At 39.5% G+C, this 18,168-nt stretch overlaps 3 protein-coding genes across 6 annotated transcripts; all 3 read right to left on the reverse strand.

Annotated features, from left to right (window-relative positions):
* Window positions 1–864: 864 nt before the first annotated feature.
* Window positions 865–4,099, reverse strand: rabif (RAB interacting factor). 2 transcript variants are annotated; one of them, XM_076760650.1, is made up of 3 exons: window positions 3,980–4,099; window positions 3,385–3,534; window positions 865–2,180 (listed from the first exon to the last, which is right to left on the reverse strand). In XM_076760650.1, the coding sequence occupies exons 2-3, from the start codon at window positions 3,526–3,528 to the stop codon at window positions 1,935–1,937; spliced, it is 390 nt and encodes a 129-aa protein (XP_076616765.1). In that variant the 5' UTR covers window positions 3,529–3,534; window positions 3,980–4,099; the 3' UTR covers window positions 865–1,934. The 2 variants fall into 2 exon arrangements, with proteins under 2 accessions (XP_076616765.1, XP_076616775.1); XM_076760660.1 differs by having other exon boundaries at window positions 4,012–4,097.
* Window positions 4,100–5,179: 1,080 nt separating this feature from the next.
* Window positions 5,180–9,140, reverse strand: LOC143331991 (uncharacterized). 2 transcript variants are annotated; one of them, XM_076749199.1, is made up of 2 exons: window positions 8,592–9,140; window positions 5,180–5,590 (listed from the first exon to the last, which is right to left on the reverse strand). In XM_076749199.1, exons 1-2 carry the CDS (start codon window positions 9,022–9,024, stop codon window positions 5,199–5,201), a joined length of 825 nt encoding a protein of 274 aa, XP_076605314.1. In that variant the 5' UTR covers window positions 9,025–9,140; the 3' UTR covers window positions 5,180–5,198. The 2 variants fall into 2 exon arrangements, with proteins under 2 accessions (XP_076605314.1, XP_076605322.1); XM_076749207.1 differs by lacking the exon at window positions 5,180–5,590 and adding an exon at window positions 7,105–7,736 and having other exon boundaries at window positions 8,592–9,112.
* Window positions 9,141–11,680: 2,540 nt separating this feature from the next.
* On the reverse strand, window positions 11,681–17,371 carry adipor1a (adiponectin receptor 1a). 2 transcript variants are annotated; one of them, XM_076756038.1, is made up of 8 exons: window positions 17,293–17,371; window positions 15,586–15,805; window positions 15,392–15,505; window positions 14,068–14,239; window positions 13,707–13,893; window positions 13,119–13,306; window positions 12,621–12,814; window positions 11,681–12,070 (listed from the first exon to the last, which is right to left on the reverse strand). In XM_076756038.1, exons 2-8 carry the CDS (start codon window positions 15,730–15,732, stop codon window positions 11,942–11,944), a joined length of 1,131 nt encoding a protein of 376 aa, XP_076612153.1. In that variant the 5' UTR covers window positions 15,733–15,805; window positions 17,293–17,371; the 3' UTR covers window positions 11,681–11,941. The 2 variants fall into 2 exon arrangements, with proteins under 2 accessions (XP_076612153.1, XP_076612164.1); XM_076756049.1 differs by lacking the exon at window positions 17,293–17,371 and adding an exon at window positions 17,123–17,196.
* Between the last annotated feature and the right edge of the window lie 797 nt (window positions 17,372–18,168).

Consider the following 18,168-nt stretch of genomic DNA (forward strand, 5'->3'; position numbering starts at 1 on the left):
TGATATCATCTATTGCCGTCGTTGGTTGTAAAAGTCGTCTGTCTATTGTGGTTGTTTCTCATATCTGTTGACAGTTATTTGTCTGATCATATTGTCTTATTAATATCGTTTGTCCATCTTACATTTTAGATCACACAATCTTAAACCACCTTTTTGTGTAACTATGATACTGATTTAATCCCAGACAAAAGATAACTGCATCACTTATTAGCTGAAAGGGAGAGCCTTCATTTTGACTGAAGGATGACTCTTCACACTCTGATTTGTACAGATTATTGAAGCCTTTGAGGGAAATATCTGACTTTGAGCTATATAACGCAGCTGAAGTTGACACGATTCCCAAATTACCCCTATGGGGGATTAATGAAGTGTTATCTGATCTTATCTTTTGACTGAGAGTTTACATTTTCAGCAGAAATCTCACATCATGTGTTAACTGAGTATGGCACCACTTCGTTTGTTTCAATCTGCACTCAGGCTGATTTGAATGTTCCTGTTCTCTGTTTCGTTTTAACTTCCCTTTGGTGGATTTTGGACTGCAAACTATAACGGTTCCACACTACCAGGTGTCTTTCAAAATCAGCTGCACGTATTTAAAGGTGCTCAACATCACCACAAGCTTTCTGCTCTGCTGGCCCAACTGCTTGGTCCTGGTGTATTATGTATGGAGTCATTTGGTCAACACATTTTATCAGTCTGGAGTCTGGACATACCTCTATATGCTCTGTATATAGCCTGCAGTAGTCACTGTTTCTGTGCTTAAGATAACTCAATAATGTAGGTTTGCTAATCACCAGTGATTAGATCTTACTAAGCAAATGCAGCCTTGATGTGTTCGTGTAAAATGATGCACATTTGTACCACTGCTGTAATTCCACATATATTTTTGAATGCCCATTTTTATAATATTCTGAAGATACTCTACAGTACTTTACAACCATAACTGTTCATGTGCGTGACAAAGGGAAGCAAACAACTGCACCATCATCACTAACAGTGCAGTTTGCTGACTACCACCACTGCCACTGATTTGGAGTGGTTCAGCTGATGTGGTGGGGGCAGAAGCTTTAGTTAACAGGTGCACAGCACACACAAGATGCCAATGAACACATCAAACAGAACACAGTAGGAGCCACAAAATAAATATGTGTCAAATAACTGTGTTGCATATAACAATGTGGTATGCTCTTCAAGTATCTGGAACACCCACACTCAGCGGGGATTTTTTTAAGGACTGCAACAAATGATTACATACAGTATTTAATATGTCACATATGTTTTCAACCAATCAACACAGAATATGTCAAAATATAGTGAAAACTTCCCATTATAAGTTCTTCAAATTGCTTTCGTTTTGCCAAAAGTCTAAAACGCCAAAGTAAATTTATGACCCTTCCCCCCAACAAAATAAAACAGCAAATACTTGGATATGGAATTAGTGATGCTTGGTATTTTTGTTCAATAACTGTCTTTAAAGATTAATCAATAAATGAAAATGGTTATTTACTATTAATTAGTTCTCAACTCTTTTGTAAATTAAACAAGCACTAACTCGTGTTAGGATGGATTCCACACAGTATACACAGTAACGTCTTCATCTGAATAATCTGACTGGAACTGAACACTTTTTGTAGGTTAAGACGAAGGAACTTCACTTGCATTATCCAGGAAACAGCTGCAGGATGGCATTCAACATCAGCTTCCCCAAAAACATCTTTATTACAACAAGATGGCCATACTGCTGTCAGTATGATAGAGGAGAGTGAAAGTGACAAAATCCTGTTATCATAAACAATGTACATATAACGGTATACATAAGTGTGTGTGTGTGATGGATTAGGTTGTGATCAACTCTGGGTGGAAATCCATGAAAAGATGCATAACCTGCCAACACATTTTTTTAAAGTTCTTGCAGGCTCATAGAGGCTTTTAGACTATGCATGATTCACCCTTTCCACAGCGATGTAGAAACTTTTCTTGTCATCCAAACAGTGCCAGCCGATTGGTCCAATCTCACAATCTGCACAGATGAGATACTTGATTCTTCCAACATCTTTAGTGAAGCCCACGTTCTCAAAAGTGTACATGTCTTCCACAAACCAGTGGGCAGTCAGAGTGTCCCCGTCCACTGAGCCCTCTGTGGCACGGTTGCTCTTTGTCCGCATGGATGGTAAGAACAGCTGGTGGGAGAAAACACAGCCTGACATAAGGAACTCAAAAACTGTAGTGCAATGGGGGCAGTGGATTTAGTATATACAGAGAAAGGTTGCCATGTATTTAAGTCTAGCTGGGATGTCTTGTCTCTGTATATACTCAGATGTACCTGGAACAATGTCATGAAAATCAGACTACATCACTAAGGTCTTCAGAAACCTCCACTGGTTACCTGTTCCTTTCAGAATATAGAATCCTCCTCCTCCTCCTGGTATAAAAAGCTCTAAATGGCCTCATTCCTCAGTAACATATTAAGCTCTCAGTTTAGAAATCTTGCAGATCTCTCAGGTTACATGGCACCAGCCTCCTTCATATACCATCAACCGTTTTAAAAGTCCAGTGAGATTTCACATGGTATCTATACGCCTAAATAATTGAGCAGTCTGCCTGCTAATCTCAGACTAATACTCGGGATTCTTGCCTTTATATGTGTGCGTGTGTGAATGTATGAGTACTTGTGTAAATGTGTGACTATGTATATTAGTGCATCCACCTTTGTGTCCATTGTCTTATTTGGCATTAGAAAGGTTTTCAGATCCTTTACTGCTGTAAAAGTAACAATACCACATTGTTAAAATTGTCCATTACAAATAAAAGTCATGCATTTAAAAAGTAAAAGAACAAAAGCATTATTTGCAAAATGTACTTTTAAGTATCAAAAGTGCTCAATGTGTCAGTATTAGTTCTGTGAATGCTATACTATCAAATATTATCATTGCAAATTATTATTGCTGATGTATTAATATATAACTAGTATTTTACTGTTGTAGTCAGTCAGTGCAAGTAATTAACTACTTCATAAACTGTCTATAACACTGCAGCATATTTTAGAGACGTATGATGTGTTCTGAATGCAACATCTCTGTAAATGAATTAGTAACCACAGCTGTCAATTTAAACTAGTGGAGTAAAGGTGTTTCCCAATGAATAGTGAAGTGCAAGCATAAAGTAGCATAATATACAAAATATGTGCCTAAAGTCTGTACTTAGGTACAGTGCTTGTGTAAATATTCAAAGTTGCATCGCACCACAGGTTTTATTATCCTGCTGAGCACTTTGGATGAAGATGAAGATGAAGATGCAGATTAAATACCCCAAAAGCAATACATCCAGGATCAGTGTGACCACCGATATGGGCCCATGGCCAAATGTCATACATCACAACGTTACCTCTTTCTCTGCAAACACAGCCATCCCCGGGCATAGCACCTTGGATCCGCAGCACTGACACACGACAGACTTGCTGTTCTTGCCGTCCTCAGACACCAGGTCGGACCGGTCTGTGCTTTCTTTGGACTGTTGATCGTTGTCCATCTCTAACTGTGACAACAAGGAAATTTACTCTGCTATACACACACAAACGCCTTGGGACACAGGATCTTTCACCAGTCCAACCGCACTGAACCACGGCACATAAATTAATCGTGAAGGCGAACTGCCTTACGGTAAATTACAGTGAATGCGGTGGTGGCACCACGAGCCTTCCGAGCCTTTGTAGTGCGGAAGTCCGTGAACGAAGAAAACGCACCAGTGTTTACCCTTTACATTATCTATTAAACACAACTTATGGCAATCCGAACCACAATCTGAAATATGTCTATTAAAAAACTAACCACAACGAACATTTAAAGTATTATAGTCACACTCATTGTAAGCCCTGCCCCTTACATATATGCTAACATCTCTGCTAACACTGAATACACCAGACTACAAATAACTATATTACACATCCACCCAAATTGGAATATTATCAAATAAGACATACCTAAATATTGAAGCAAATACAAGATTGATTACCACAGAAAAATCCTAAGAAAGACAGGTCTGCTACTGCTAGGCTAGCATGCTAGTTAGTCTTGAAGTTTACCGGCCGCTAAATGCTCCCGTCCAGAAACACAAGACTGTGACTTGGTTCCGAAATAAACTAGATGGTCGATAATACATTCTTCTGAAAAGAATACAACAACGTTTGAAAAGAAATGTAATGTAGAAATGTCAAGGATGCTAATGTGGCTGTCTCCAAAATAACTGTGACTTAGCTATATGAAATGACAGCAGTTTTACCATAAATTGTGATACCAAAGCTGACAATACCAAATTCCAATACCAAAGCTGACACTTCAAGGTTTTTGAGGGTGGTCTGTTGAGGTACAGTTTGATTACTGATTGTTTCAGATGTTATACTCCAGTGTAAAATATCCCACAAGTAAAAGTCCTCCATTAAAATATTAATATCAATTGTATCATAGTATTAATCAAAATATTACCACAAAAATGTACTTTAAAAGTATGAAAAGTATACCTGCTCATGATGCAGAATGACCCCTGTTAGTATTGCATCATTACGTTACAGACGTCTCATTTTGATGCCAGTGACATGCATCATTCCCACAGAATATACACTTGATTCGACCCTATCCTGGTAATCTGTTGATTGTACATGAACGTTAAATGTTAAGTTGTCTGAAATCACCTCCCTTCTTCACACATTTACTATTCCCTACATAAAACACACAAAACTGCCATGTTTTTGTTTTAAGGATGCATGTAGGATTTAGGCTCTATTGGAAGAAATGTTTTCACTATTATATAATCACTTGAAAATAAGAACTTTTTTTAAAAAAATGTAGTTGTCTCTGTTAGTAGTTATGGGAGCAATGGTCAAGTGAATGTAGGAGACTGACTGCTGGAGACAGGACGACTCTCGACTGTGAGGGCATCACAGGCTGCACTTTCATGGATGTATAATTAGAACAACTGCAGTCCGAAACAAACTGCAATCGAACTTCCCGGCACCACCTGAGTCCTGTTGGGACAGTCATTAGGAGAGACTACTGACTCCACATTAGTAAAATATATATAAAAACAAGCCACACACAGTGAATACAAAAATATATACAGTATTTTGTGTGTTGTTGAAATTTGCTGTAAATCAAAAATAAAACAAAACTATAATTCAATCTATAAGTGCAATTGTCTTTTATTTATGATTGTTTTGGGAAGTCCCTCCCTGCCTCAAATAGCATCTGGTATATTTTAAATTTAACTTCTGATTTATGCTTCGGTTCGACATGAGCCAACATGTCCACGATCACTGCAGCAAACCTAAAGTCTGCATTGTCCCGCTGCCTAAATTTCTGTATCTCTTCATCCAGGTGGGCCAATCTTGAAAGAATGGCCTCATTTATGGTGCGTCTCTTCTTCCGAGCTGAGGTGCAAGGAGATGTTGAGGGTGAAGGACAGGTGATATGAGCCTTTTCCTCTTTGAAATTCTTGTCCATCTCATTGTAGAGATCCCTCATCTCTGGAGACGGCCTTTCTGAATGTGTCTGATTCCTCCCCCTCCTCTTCTTAGGCGGAGAACGATACAACGACTCTAACAACAGCAAAAGAGAACAACACTAGTTTAACAGTAGTTACACAAAGCCTGCTAACATTGTTTGCCATTAATTCTGTACTGGTCTGTATCATGCCAAGTAGCTGTGTGCGACATGAAAAGGGGTTGTATCTGGCACCGAGTGTGAGATTCATGCAGTGGACACAGATCTCACACTCTTACAGCACACATTTCTCAAGCTAACTTCCTCTGAAGTAATTTTTTTCTACCAAGTTTAGCCTGGCTGAGGAGCACTTTTCACGGATTGTCCATGAACAGAAGAGTGCAACAACAAAGTGCGATGAGTGTTCCTGTGTAGCAGCCAATCACAATGACTATTTTTACATGTACACCAGTTTTCCACTATTATTCCACACATGAAAATATTCTGAATTTTAAACAGGTCATGAAAACAGCATATTGGATGTTCAGAATTAGGCCTTATTCTGAAGGCAACATTTTCTGATAAAGATGTCGGATATTCCAGTATTTTTCAGGTTTGAGGAGCATTCTTTGGACATGTACACGGAACATTCAGAATATATATCTCAATTTGAACACACCTTCTACACGCAATGAAAGACTTGAATATCAACAGGTTTGTGGACATGCAAATATCACAATACCAACTTTTTCTAGAAGGTGGTTAAACAAATGAAAGAGAGAGGTTGTGTTCGTTAGGCTAATTGGAATATGCATAGCCTCATGTAAATGGGAATATTAGTGGACTATTCATTTTCCTAGGCCACAGAACACAGAGTAATAGGAATAATGTGTTTTTCAGAATCGAGGCAAAAACTGGAATATTTTGTGCATGTAAACATAATCAATAACTTGGTCAAGCTACTTATCTGCTGAGCATGAGAAGAGTAAGGCTGGAGAGACTGCAGCACTGTGGCATATGTCTGTGTTCCAGCTATACTAAGTCAACAACAGTTCAATATTCAGCAGACAAGCACCTTCATCACTGAACAGCTTATTATCCCTGTGTGGCCAGTGTGTGTACAGTGGGGGAGGCTGAGCGGTGGAGGAAATTTTCAGATTTACTTTTCAATACCACACTATAAAAATACTCTATCACAAGTAAATGTCCTGCATTGAAAATGTAATCAGGACAATGTATTTAATGTAATATAAGTTCTAAATGCAGAAAAATGTCCCCTGTGACTGTTATACTATTATATATCATTATATTATTATTACCCCTGCATTCATGTAAAAGCAAGGTTTTACTGTTTGTAGTTGGTTGAGGTTTGGCTGGTTTTGTACAGGACTTCAACTAATGATTATGTTCATTGTGGATTAATTTTCAGATTATTTCCTCCATTAATTGATTCTTTGGTTTGTAAAAATCGTGACAAACACTGTCACGATTACCCAGAGCCCAAAGTGATATCTTCACAATATCCATATCCTCCTGAGAACCAAGGGGGAAAAAAAGTATCTTTCAATTTAATTTTTTGTGATTTCCTGCCTCTTTGGATCTAAAACAACTCACAATTTAAATTTTTTTTAAAATATTTTTATTTCAGATTTTACAGCATGTCCTCTGTAGTGGACAATAGAACGATTTTACCATAACACAAAGAAATCATAACAGGCTGACAAGAAAAAAAAAATCTCAATCCATTTTTTAAATGAAACCAAACATTTGGCCCGCATCTTTTGTTGAACTGCTGAACAAAATGTCTGTATGATATCGTACACAAGGCCTTCTTTTGTTTGTCTTTCAAGACTGTCATCACTGTACTGGGAAAAGTATTGAATTTGACTTGAGTTTTCACAGGTGTTCAGGTCCTCTCAACAGTCAGGAGGCCTAGGTAGCCCAGGTTTGAATGTGTTAGCTCCTCCTCTTCCTCTTTCTTTTCTTCATTCAATTCTTAGCGATGGTACTCCAGGAAGCAGTTTCTCTTCTTTGTAATACAGAGGAACATCTTGCAACTGATGCATCGCATATATGTTTTGCCCTTGCAACCTTGGTTTCGGCACCTCTCTGCATGGTTGCAGTCTACCATCTCTGCCATGTGCCTGGCTCCATATTTTCTTAACCATGCTTCTGGTTGTGGAATCCTCTTTTTGATGGGTGGCTCGTACTCTTCTTCGCTCTCCTCACTGTTGTCTACTCTCCTGTCAGTGTCGTCAGGTTCTAGGTAGTTCAGCGAGTCATTTGCCATTAATTACATTAATTACTTTACATAGAAAATACATTCAACGTGTTTATTACCTATAAAAGAAATGTGTTTTGGGGCAGAAGTTTGAATGTAAGCAAAGAACAAGCAAGCTAGCAACAAGCAAGGAACAAGCAAGGTAGTTAGCCTTGGTTCTCAGGAGGTTAAATCGTCCTCATGTCCATCACAGTTGACATTCATAATATTGCTATTATTTTTCCTAACAAAGAGTTTAACTGAACTCTGACTCCAATTTATGATTCCTGACATGTTCATAAACAAGAAAGTATAGATTACCATAGTTAAAAAAAAAACAATATCTTAACAATATTTGATTTTTCTCTTTTCCCGGCATTTGCATTTTGCTTCAGTCTCCACTTTGTCTCAGCATGAAAACAAAATTCGCCTCACCCAAACACATGAGGTATCGTTGGAAAGGCCAGGATGTCCTCTACTGAGCACACCAGGACTTAGTAGGGTAGCTCAAATGAGTCAAAAGATATAGACCAAAGCCAAATGACCACTACAGAGGACACACATGAATAGGCTGGGTCTCAGGAGGATACAGAAAATCTTAATTCATAATATGGTGAATAAAGCTGTAAGATAAATGTAGTAAAACGTACAATTTTTCACTCTGATGAGACGGGGGACAAAGTAGAAAGAATGAAAAGAAAACTCAAGTAAAGTACAAATACCTTCAGTAGAGTACTCGAGTAAATGTATTTCGTTACATGGTTACATTTGGGTGGCTCACTTCAATCTCTGACCACAGATCTCCGGGAAATATAAGGTAAAAGTTGGCAGCTCTCTACCTGTAAATAGACCCTCACCTGTACTCAGCACCGAGTCGTTGATGGACACGTCGGTTTCATACACCGTCGTCTGCTCCTCTGAGTCGCTGTATGGCGCCTCGGGGAAACTGGAGGTGGACGCTGTCTCCACACTCCCAACCAAAGCCACGGGGTTCGCAGTGGGACTCACGCCCCAGACAGCCTCACACAAACTGAAATAGCACCACGTCTTGCGGTCGTTCACACTGCGGCCATTGTCGTTAACGATGTCATGGTACTGCCTTTTGAGTGCTTTTAATTTGTTGTTCACTTGTGCCTTGGCTCGGTTCACTCCGCGGTCACGCAGCCGGCTCGTGATTTGGTCATAAACTACCGAGTCTCTTGCCGTCCCTTTAATTTGTCTGACGATATCGGCGTCGGCCCTGACCGACAGAAGTTCCCGAATTTCGTCGTCTCTCCAGTTAGAAGACATTTTCTTCGTTGTCCGCCTCGGATGTATGCGACAATCGCGTGAGAGACCGTTACGAACGCGCAAACTCGCTCGCGGTAATTCTCCGGACAGTCATGGCCGCCGCCGTCCCCGTTCACACACGGACTGTACCGGGGAGCTAGCAGGGTAAGGTCCGTTTGAGAGGGAGGGAGTTCTCATGGATGTTGATTAAGACATAAGAGCATTATCACAAGTTTTCAGAAATGTTGATGTTTCCAAATGAGGCATTTTGTAATAATAAATATGCACCAATTCACATTTCCACAACAGAAATCTGAACATTGGATAAAACCAGGTTCAAAATTCCTGTTACATTTTTAATTTATTGCGAAGGTTTTTACTGAGGGGATTTTGGCTGTCTCTTCTTATCAATTCATAAATGAAAAAATACCGTCACCAAAAATTGAAGAAATGAAATTACCTCGTTTCAGGAATGTTCCATAACTCAGACTATGAATGACGTGTGAACAAACCCCTCTGGAAAGTTTGAGTATAAGAAATTCATTTTGAGAAAATAGCATTTCAAAATCTGTATTGTAAAATTCCATGGCCACATTTTTAGACATTTTAGGGTAAAAATAGAAACTTCCCCATCATTACTTACATTGACAGTTATTTTTGTATTACACGTTTTCATAAATTGCATCTTTAAATATTCAAACAGGACATTATCCACTAAACAGGACCTAATTTGCGGAAATATCCACAACAGAATGACAAGGTAAAATTATTTCCACCAGTCTGAGAGAAGACATTACTGAAGCAAACTCGCCCAGAACCTCAAAATTGACCCGTGTGTAAAAAAAAACCAAAAACGTTTTCATCTGTAGTGTCTCCTCTTAATGTCTAGTCCAACTGATTCATTTGTGTTCTCACATACAGCTCCTCCAGGTCATGTCTAGATAAGTTCAGGGTTGCAGGGCATGAGTGAAAGGGTCTATGGTGTGACACAGGAGGAAGTGGGTCTGGATGGATTGACTGGGTGATGATGATGATGAGATCATGAGGGATCCAGGTGAGGTGAAGAGCTACTGTAGGACGTCATTCTGGAAGGCATTTGTAATTGCACCACTGCTTGTATTGCCTGAACCCAGAACCTGTATTTGATACAACTGGACACCATGTTTTTACATGTGGAAAAAAATTTATTCCAATAATTTTCCAAGATTACCATTAATAAATATTTATGCTTACATTTCAGTGAAATGTATGATTTATCACTTTCTACACAGGACATTACACAAAGTCAAGAATACACATCGTTTTAGTTTTTGTAATAAAGCTCGAATAAGTTGATCTAGAAAAAGGAGTCTTAAACAGCAGTTGATACAACCTATCAATGGAATTGTAAGTTCAATAATGATTCGATTGTATATATGGCAAGGAAAACAAGAAAAGTCAACCTCTGGAAATCCTTGAAGCTCCCTTGACTGATAAGATAGGCCGTTTTATTTAAAAACATTTCCATTGGCCTAAGGCACAGGAATACTAAAAGTTTATATCAATAATACATAACACATTTTAAACCCCGTACGGCGATTTAAAGTTTTGAATTTGATAGCATACACTAAGGTGCATCTCATATGTACACCTCTCATTGCATCTGAAATCTAGCACAAAAGAAAGATCTCAAGCTGACAAAAACACAATTTGATCTATCCAGATCTGTACATTGTGCGTAGCCCAGGAAGTATTACTCTAGAAATTAATCAATGATGTGTTGTCTGTCTGAAAAACGATGGCAGGGGAGTTCTTTTAATTTCAACCCTTTCAGCATCTTAGTCAAACCTGAACTGAGCTTATGTATTTTGGTACGGTTGCAGCTTTTCTTTGCCATTGTGTCATTTGAAAACCACTTGTTTGAAACGTTTGTCAATTAAAACAATGCATCAAAATGCAAGGGAACTTCAGTACAAAACTCAAATAAACCGAGAAATTCAGTTTGTTTAAATATCCAAACCCTTAACTTCCAGAAGAATTCTGATTAGCATCATCGCTTGTGTTACTCAGACACATCTATAGATCATGCTCATGGGATCTAAGCTATATGTTCCTTTCATAATAATGTATTTGTTTTGTTTTAATGTAATTTTAGAGTACTCACTGGGCCCTCAGAGTACAGTTCATGTTTTACTACAGAGTGGGCATGGGTGGGTTCGTGGTGGTCCTCTGGGTTTTAACAGGCAGCTTCACAATCAGTGTCAGCATAGTTAAAAACATCTGGTGACACCTATACACACACTATATTACTGTATGTGTATACTTTGATCCTCCTCATACAAATACGTGTGCAGACACCCATGCACCTAAATGTATTTTTTCTTGCTACACCTGGTGGACAGTACATTCATCCTCTAACCTGCATGGAGACGAGTAGGGAGGAAAGGAATGGTTTACAGTATGTGCCCTCTGTTACTGCACAAATAATACTCTATGTACCCTTTGTGCATTGGTAACAGACTATGGAGAGGTCGGGGTACTAGTTAGCTTCTAAGAAGTAACCATCATGTAACAGGAATATAGAATTTTGGTTAAAATAACATTTTGATCTCACTTGGAAATGCAGACTTCAAGCTTTGTAATTATTAAAGAAGTAGTGCCTGTTGAAGATTCCCTCTGTAGTTCAGTGGCTAGTTAATGCTACTTTATTGGAGCAAAAAAGAGCCAAACAGAAAGACCACCAAAACCCAAACAAGATGTTCGCAAATCAGAAGTACAGAAGGAGCAGTAAGTGACTATATATTGAATTCCAGCAGCATTTTAAGTGTGTGTGTGTGTGTGTGTATGCAGGTCTGTGCTTGTGCGTGCGTGTATGTCTCTGTGTGTCTGTGTGTGTGCGTGCGTGCATGTGGTGTTTGGTGGGCTATAAAGAAAAGTATGAGTAAGTCACAGTCAGGCCTCAGAGTAGAGAGTCATCTGTGCATCCCCCCTCGAGGCCATAGCGGAACTCCTGCAGGTTGGAAACCCCGTAGAAATGGATGAACGCTGCTGCCACGACCAGGACATGAAAAATCTGATGAGAATGGAACTAGAGGGAGTGAAAGAGAGGCATTAGTATCAGTTTCATTCACTACCATTTGCCTGCGTTTGATCAAAGAAAGGAGAAGAAAAAAACACACACACTGTCTATAGCCGAGGCTGAGACTGCTCCATTGTTTGCTCACTCTTTATTCCCTACAGTGTAAAAATCAACACTCAGTCTTCCACTCCATAGTGAGCTGTAATTGAAGATTCCAGTCTTTTGTGAATGATCATTTACACTGACAGATGGACGGGCACAATATGTTATTAAAAAGAACACTACAACTCAGATACTGTATCGCCACTAGAGAAGAATTTCACACAGCACCCCATTGTAAGCGTCTCATATCAGTAATATTCACAAAGGACTGCATTGTGATCATCACATAAAAATGTCTGAACATGGCAGAATTTCCTCCTCCATCGTGATGAATGAAGTATTATAATTCTAAGTATATTACCTTATTTTTTATGTTGGGAAAGACACCTTGTATCCTAAACTGTGCACTAACCACCTGACTGAAATTCTATTATTGAATTATGCATTAAATACTTACCCAGATGTCACACTTGCCAGGAAAATAGCGCTCAGGGATCCTGGCTGCGTACAGACCAGCACCAGTGATGTACATGGCACCCATCAGGTAGAACCAACCCATCTGGCCGACTGTGGTGGCCTTAACAAAGCCCTCCTCGATGGTGAAGTGCATGGTGGGGACAATGCCGCTTAGTCCAAGACCCATGAACACACCTAAGGGAAAGTTTTGACGTCTTTTATTTTGTGTAATTCCAAAAAAGTCAACATGTACTTCTTTAAACATTATAATATCAAAAGTGACATAAAGTCTTTTACGACATGTAAACAAAGCTTAACAGTCATTCAAAACCACAGCGAGTTATCAGTGTTTAGTGGTTTGCTCTGCAAGAAAATTACCGCCTTTGCTCAGAAAAGGCAAAAACAGTGACAGATGTGTGACAAAACAACAACAGCTGCATAAAATTGCAGAGAAAGCACTGAATCTAGAAAGTGCACATTGGCTCGAAGTGGTGAGCACCTGCTCTTGTAGGTCTGTGACGAGGTGTAGAGAACCGGTCCCACTGGGCCACTATGATGGCGGCAATGCCGAGAACACATACAATGGTGAGGTAGATAAGTCGAGGCTGAGGGGAACAATAGAACGAGTAGTACAGCCAGGGCACGAAGGAGCCCATGATCAGGAGGGCAATGCCCGAGTAGTCAAGCCTGAAGAGAGGGGCAACACAGAGACAACAGGTGGGTGTTTGGTTGATGTGATGATGTTGATGATTTCTCATGTGGTAAAATTTCTGCGTCTATTCCATTTTTATCTCACTGTTCATGTCAGGCATGAACGCAGTAGCACACAGTAAACACCTGAAGTGTTTTTCAGGTTGTAGTTTGTGTAGCAAATGATTATTCAGCTCAAATTAACCTCATGCTACAGCAGTCTGCCGTGGTAAATGTACAGATCAGAATAAAACATCTCACAATGCCTCCAATTCAGCCACAAAAATGACAGAGCTGCAGCAGGCTCAGCAGACGCAGTTCAGGGTTCAGTTTCTAGCTCAAGGACATTTGACATACATACATGTGAGAAACAGTGTATGACAGCGCGAGGACTTACTTGGAGAAGGTGCGAGACACTTTCTCGGAGTGGCAGTAGACGGTATGAAAAAGCCAGGAGAAGCTGAGGCAGAGTACAGCTCCCAGGAAGAACATCCCGAACACCACTTTCTCTTGCAGCGGAGCCATAAAATACATGTTGGGCCTCAGCATGGTTAACGTGCCCAGACAAAGGAATAAGATCAGCCCTGAGGGAAAAAACAGGACAGTGTTACTAATAATGGCCAGAGAGAAGAGACCAGAGCCGTCCAGAGAGTTAAAAGCATGTAGTTAAACTAACACGAAGTAGTAAACAGACTGAGAATCAGCTGGTAAAAGCCAGTGTTAAACAATTACAGTAATGCAAAACTTTTTATTCTCACCTAACAGGTGAGTCCAGATGTTTCCTGTCTCAGTGTGAATTCTGAAGATGCTTCCGAAACAGGCCCGGAAAGAGGGCATAGGGGGCCGGTGTCCATGCAGGAGGTAATCGTTGTCCTTGAGCCACTCTGGCAGGACATGAAAAGGGATGACCCTCCAGCGCCCCTCCCAAACCTGAAAAGCAAGAGTGGCGTTCACTCACAGACGCAAACATTTACACTTACCACAGGGCTCACAAACTGAAATCCTGTGAGGATGAAACAGAGTAAAACACTAATAATCTTTATTGAGATTTAAGTAAGACAGACATAATGTATATAAGGTGCAGGAGGTTGGTCAGATCTTTTGGCTCAGGGTTCTTCAAAATATCTGCTTGTTTTGATGCTAATGAATAATGTGTTTTGTTGTTGTTGTTGTTGTTGTTGTTGTAAGCTGACACTTGTCTCCCATGGTGACTTGTGTGTGTCTTATACAACACACATATCCTGTGCCTGATGTGGAATCATCATGACTCACTCACAGCAGTCACAGATTAATCCCTGGTTGTTGCTGTTCACCCAGATCTGCAACTGTCCTCACTGCTGAACCACAGAGTTCCACTAGACCTGGTGAACACTTTTCAGGTGTTGAGTTTCAGCTCATTTAATGTGGCTGATGCAATGTTTACAGTGGTTCAACATAAGGGTCTTTCATTTTCCTTATTCTGTCACATTTGATGGTTAACAGTTAACAATCACAATCAACTCTGTCAGAGTGAGAAGAGCTGAATTCACTGCTGAAAGAACCAGAAGTTACTGCTTTATCCAAAGTAACTACATCCCAGATTTACTATCACCTGTTCCCAATGAACCTGTTTACCTGTGGAATGTTCCAAACAGGTGTTTTTGGAGCATTCCACAGCTTTCCCAGTCTTTAGTTGCTCCTGTCCCAACTTGTTTGAAAAAGTACATACTTACAAAAATCAATAAAGCTGATGAGGTCATACATTAAATATAGTGTCTTTGTACTGTTTTCAATAGAGTATAAGTCAAAAGGGTTTGGCAAATTATCATATTCTGTTTATTCATGTTTTACACAGCGTCCCAACTTTTTTGGAATTGGGGCTGTAAATCACTGCTTGTTATTTAAGAAACCTGTGTTCATCTTTTCACAGGTGAGGTTGGAGGTGAAAGTGAAGCCAGAATAGATAACGTGTGCTGACCTTTTTTTATTTTAGGTTTTAAAAAAGCGTAAACTTCAGAGTGCCAGTGAAGCCAAATAAGATGTGGAATGGTGCCTCACGCTTTTCTAAGTTTTGTGTTGATCAAATTAAGGGGATATTTTTACCTTGTGTACAAACTCCTCCATCTTCTCCATGGCATGGTGAGCCTGAAGTGGTAAGGTCAGGACCTCTCCCACCTCATCATCCTCCTCTTCCTCGTCAGCAAGCATTGCGGCTCCCTTTAGAGAGATCACAAGAGAATACTGAAGCTGCTGAACCAAGACAACTTTTCTCTGGGAATTGTCTCAAACAGTCCTACCTCCGCATGGGCGCCTTTAGATGCTGCCTGTCGCCCCCCTCCCTCCTCCAGCAGTGGTCCCAGCTCCATCAGCTCAACATCTGGGACACGGCAGTCCTCAGAGATCCGGCAGTCTGCATCACTTGCAGACCCGTTTCGGCCTGACATAGGGAGACTGCCTGATGACCCACTCACAGTCTCTGTATTCGGCTTCAGATGGTACAGATGCTTCAATTTCCTCCTGAGCAACCAGAATCACAATCAACTTTACTGGCGAGCACAAAAAATTTGACTCAAGTTCCTGGTAACCTGGTAGAGGACATATTTACAGGAAATTACAAGTACAGACATAGTACTAAACATAGATAACCAAATAAAACCATGATCACTGCTATATATACGCAAGAGGTGGAAAACAAAGAGTATCTGCTGTATATAGGTCAGATGGTTAATGTGTGTTTTCTGTATACAAGGTTGTGTGCAAAAGTGCGTGGCAATAAAAACAAAGGTAGATTAAATAAATAGTAGATCTGCATGATATCTTGTTAGTCAATCTATTACTGGCAGACAATGGAGAAAAGTAATTATTCATATTGCTTCCATAACGGTAATCAGCTCATGAATGCGTCAAATGATGTAGAGCCATTTTACAAAAGCTGCAGACTCTGGATTTCACCTAAAACCTGGTTCTGAAAGGTGAACAGAAGATCTGTGTTTAATTAGTCTACATATTTATAAAGTAAGCCTTTCATGTTATAATGTCACAAGCTTACATCAATCAGATCTATTCTTTACTCTTTTAAGCTTTTCTGCTCTTTAAGGTGAAGCAGCTCTAACATAGCTTTTGCAAGACAATTGTTATTGGGTTTTTGTGTCAGTATCAGCCCCATTAAACAGATCAGATATTGATGTGGATGCATCACTGATGATAAGCCGCTCTATTTACAGAGATGCTTTTATGTGCATTGATGGATACAGTAAATGTAGAGTACACAGAGTCTGCATGGCCTTGCACTTGGCAATTAAAGGACATTATGTACATGCTCTTGCAGTTACTGCGAATGAGTACTGAGCATTTAAAGTAATTATTAGTTTACATTCATCTACCTCCTGATTGTAAATGGCTGATGATTAATCTGGGTCTATCTGTGTTTCATCGATCAGACATCCACAACAAGAGAACAAAGGAGCGGCTGAACTTATGTGCATCTACATGTCACAAGCCAAAATTATCGGTCGACAATTACAGTACTACAATACTCCCGATATAAGACAGAATACTGACGTTTATTAAAGGCTGACAGCCCAAACAAAACGTTTAACCAAATTAATGCTTAGCGAATCCTGCCAGACGGATGTTGATAGCACCGCGTCAGACGGAACATGGAGTACAGAATGTAAACAACCGCAAGATACCGACGACTTTACGTAAATCCGTCACATCTTTGCGGTTTGGTACACTTCATATCAAGGAGCTGAATTAAAATATAACAAGCACTCGTAGGTTTTTAAGTTAGCAGGTCAGGGAACACTCATACTGTCAGCTAGCTAACGTTACCTTTGAGCTAGCGCTGAGCTGTCGCTAACCAGTCGAGCTGGCTGCTTTCTGAATTAACTTGCTAGCAGGAGGACAAAAGTCTTTACGACGACACCGATATATAACGTTATCTAGACAACGTAGTGCGCTAGCATCTGCTACAGCAATTTAATTAAACGGATGTAAGTTACCTGACAAGGTAGCCTTCAAACCAGGAAAGTAAATTATTTATCGATATGCGAAACAAAATCCTTTCCGGAAGTTGAGAGCTCTTCCGTAACCCCAATCCTTGTCCTTCTTCCAAAATAAAAGCACCTCGTCACACGTAGAAAAACAAATCTCTTCATATACTTTGATCAACAAAAGCATTCATTCTTCATTTGTTTACATTTCAAAAAATGATTTACAATAATAAATAATGTAAAAAAAATCTTAAAATAAATGCATCACATCAAAATGTATTTACTATAATGTGTAGTTGGTTAGACTAACTATATTTCAAGTATCCAGCAAACATATATTCAATATGTTTTAAATGTATCACAGTTTTTCTGTATAGAAGGTATTTGACAGTGTATAAAAACTATCTAATACATTTTATAGTGGTACACATTCCAGACACAGGAAGCACAGTATGATCATATCTTGTACATAAAATCTATCTGAAATGCACTGTGGCCAGAAAACTTTTAACTTTTTGATACAGTGAGGAACTTGGGGATATATTTAACAGTGAAAGTCAGAAAAAACAGCAAAAAGGCTGAAACATGGAGATCATACATGGGAATGAGAAAAAACATGGTGTTGGATAGAAGCCTATATTCCCACAGCTTGTCATGACAGATGGCTGAGACTACGCCGATAATAAACTTGCGCTTAAGCCATTTTCTGGAAAAAAACAGCCATCTTTACTGCTCAGACATGAATGTTTGTATGTTGTGTCTCAGAGAGAGTTACTTACAGTACATACTGTGTCAAAGGAAGAAGTACATTTTTACATTTAACCAAAGCGTCTCACCATAAAATGACTGAACAGAGAATATTCTTCTATTTCAAATACAACACTG

The sequence above is a fragment of the Chaetodon auriga genome, chromosome 2, assembly GCF_051107435.1.
Source record: "Chaetodon auriga isolate fChaAug3 chromosome 2, fChaAug3.hap1, whole genome shotgun sequence".
NCBI lineage: Eukaryota > Metazoa > Chordata > Actinopteri > Chaetodontiformes > Chaetodontidae > Chaetodon > Chaetodon auriga.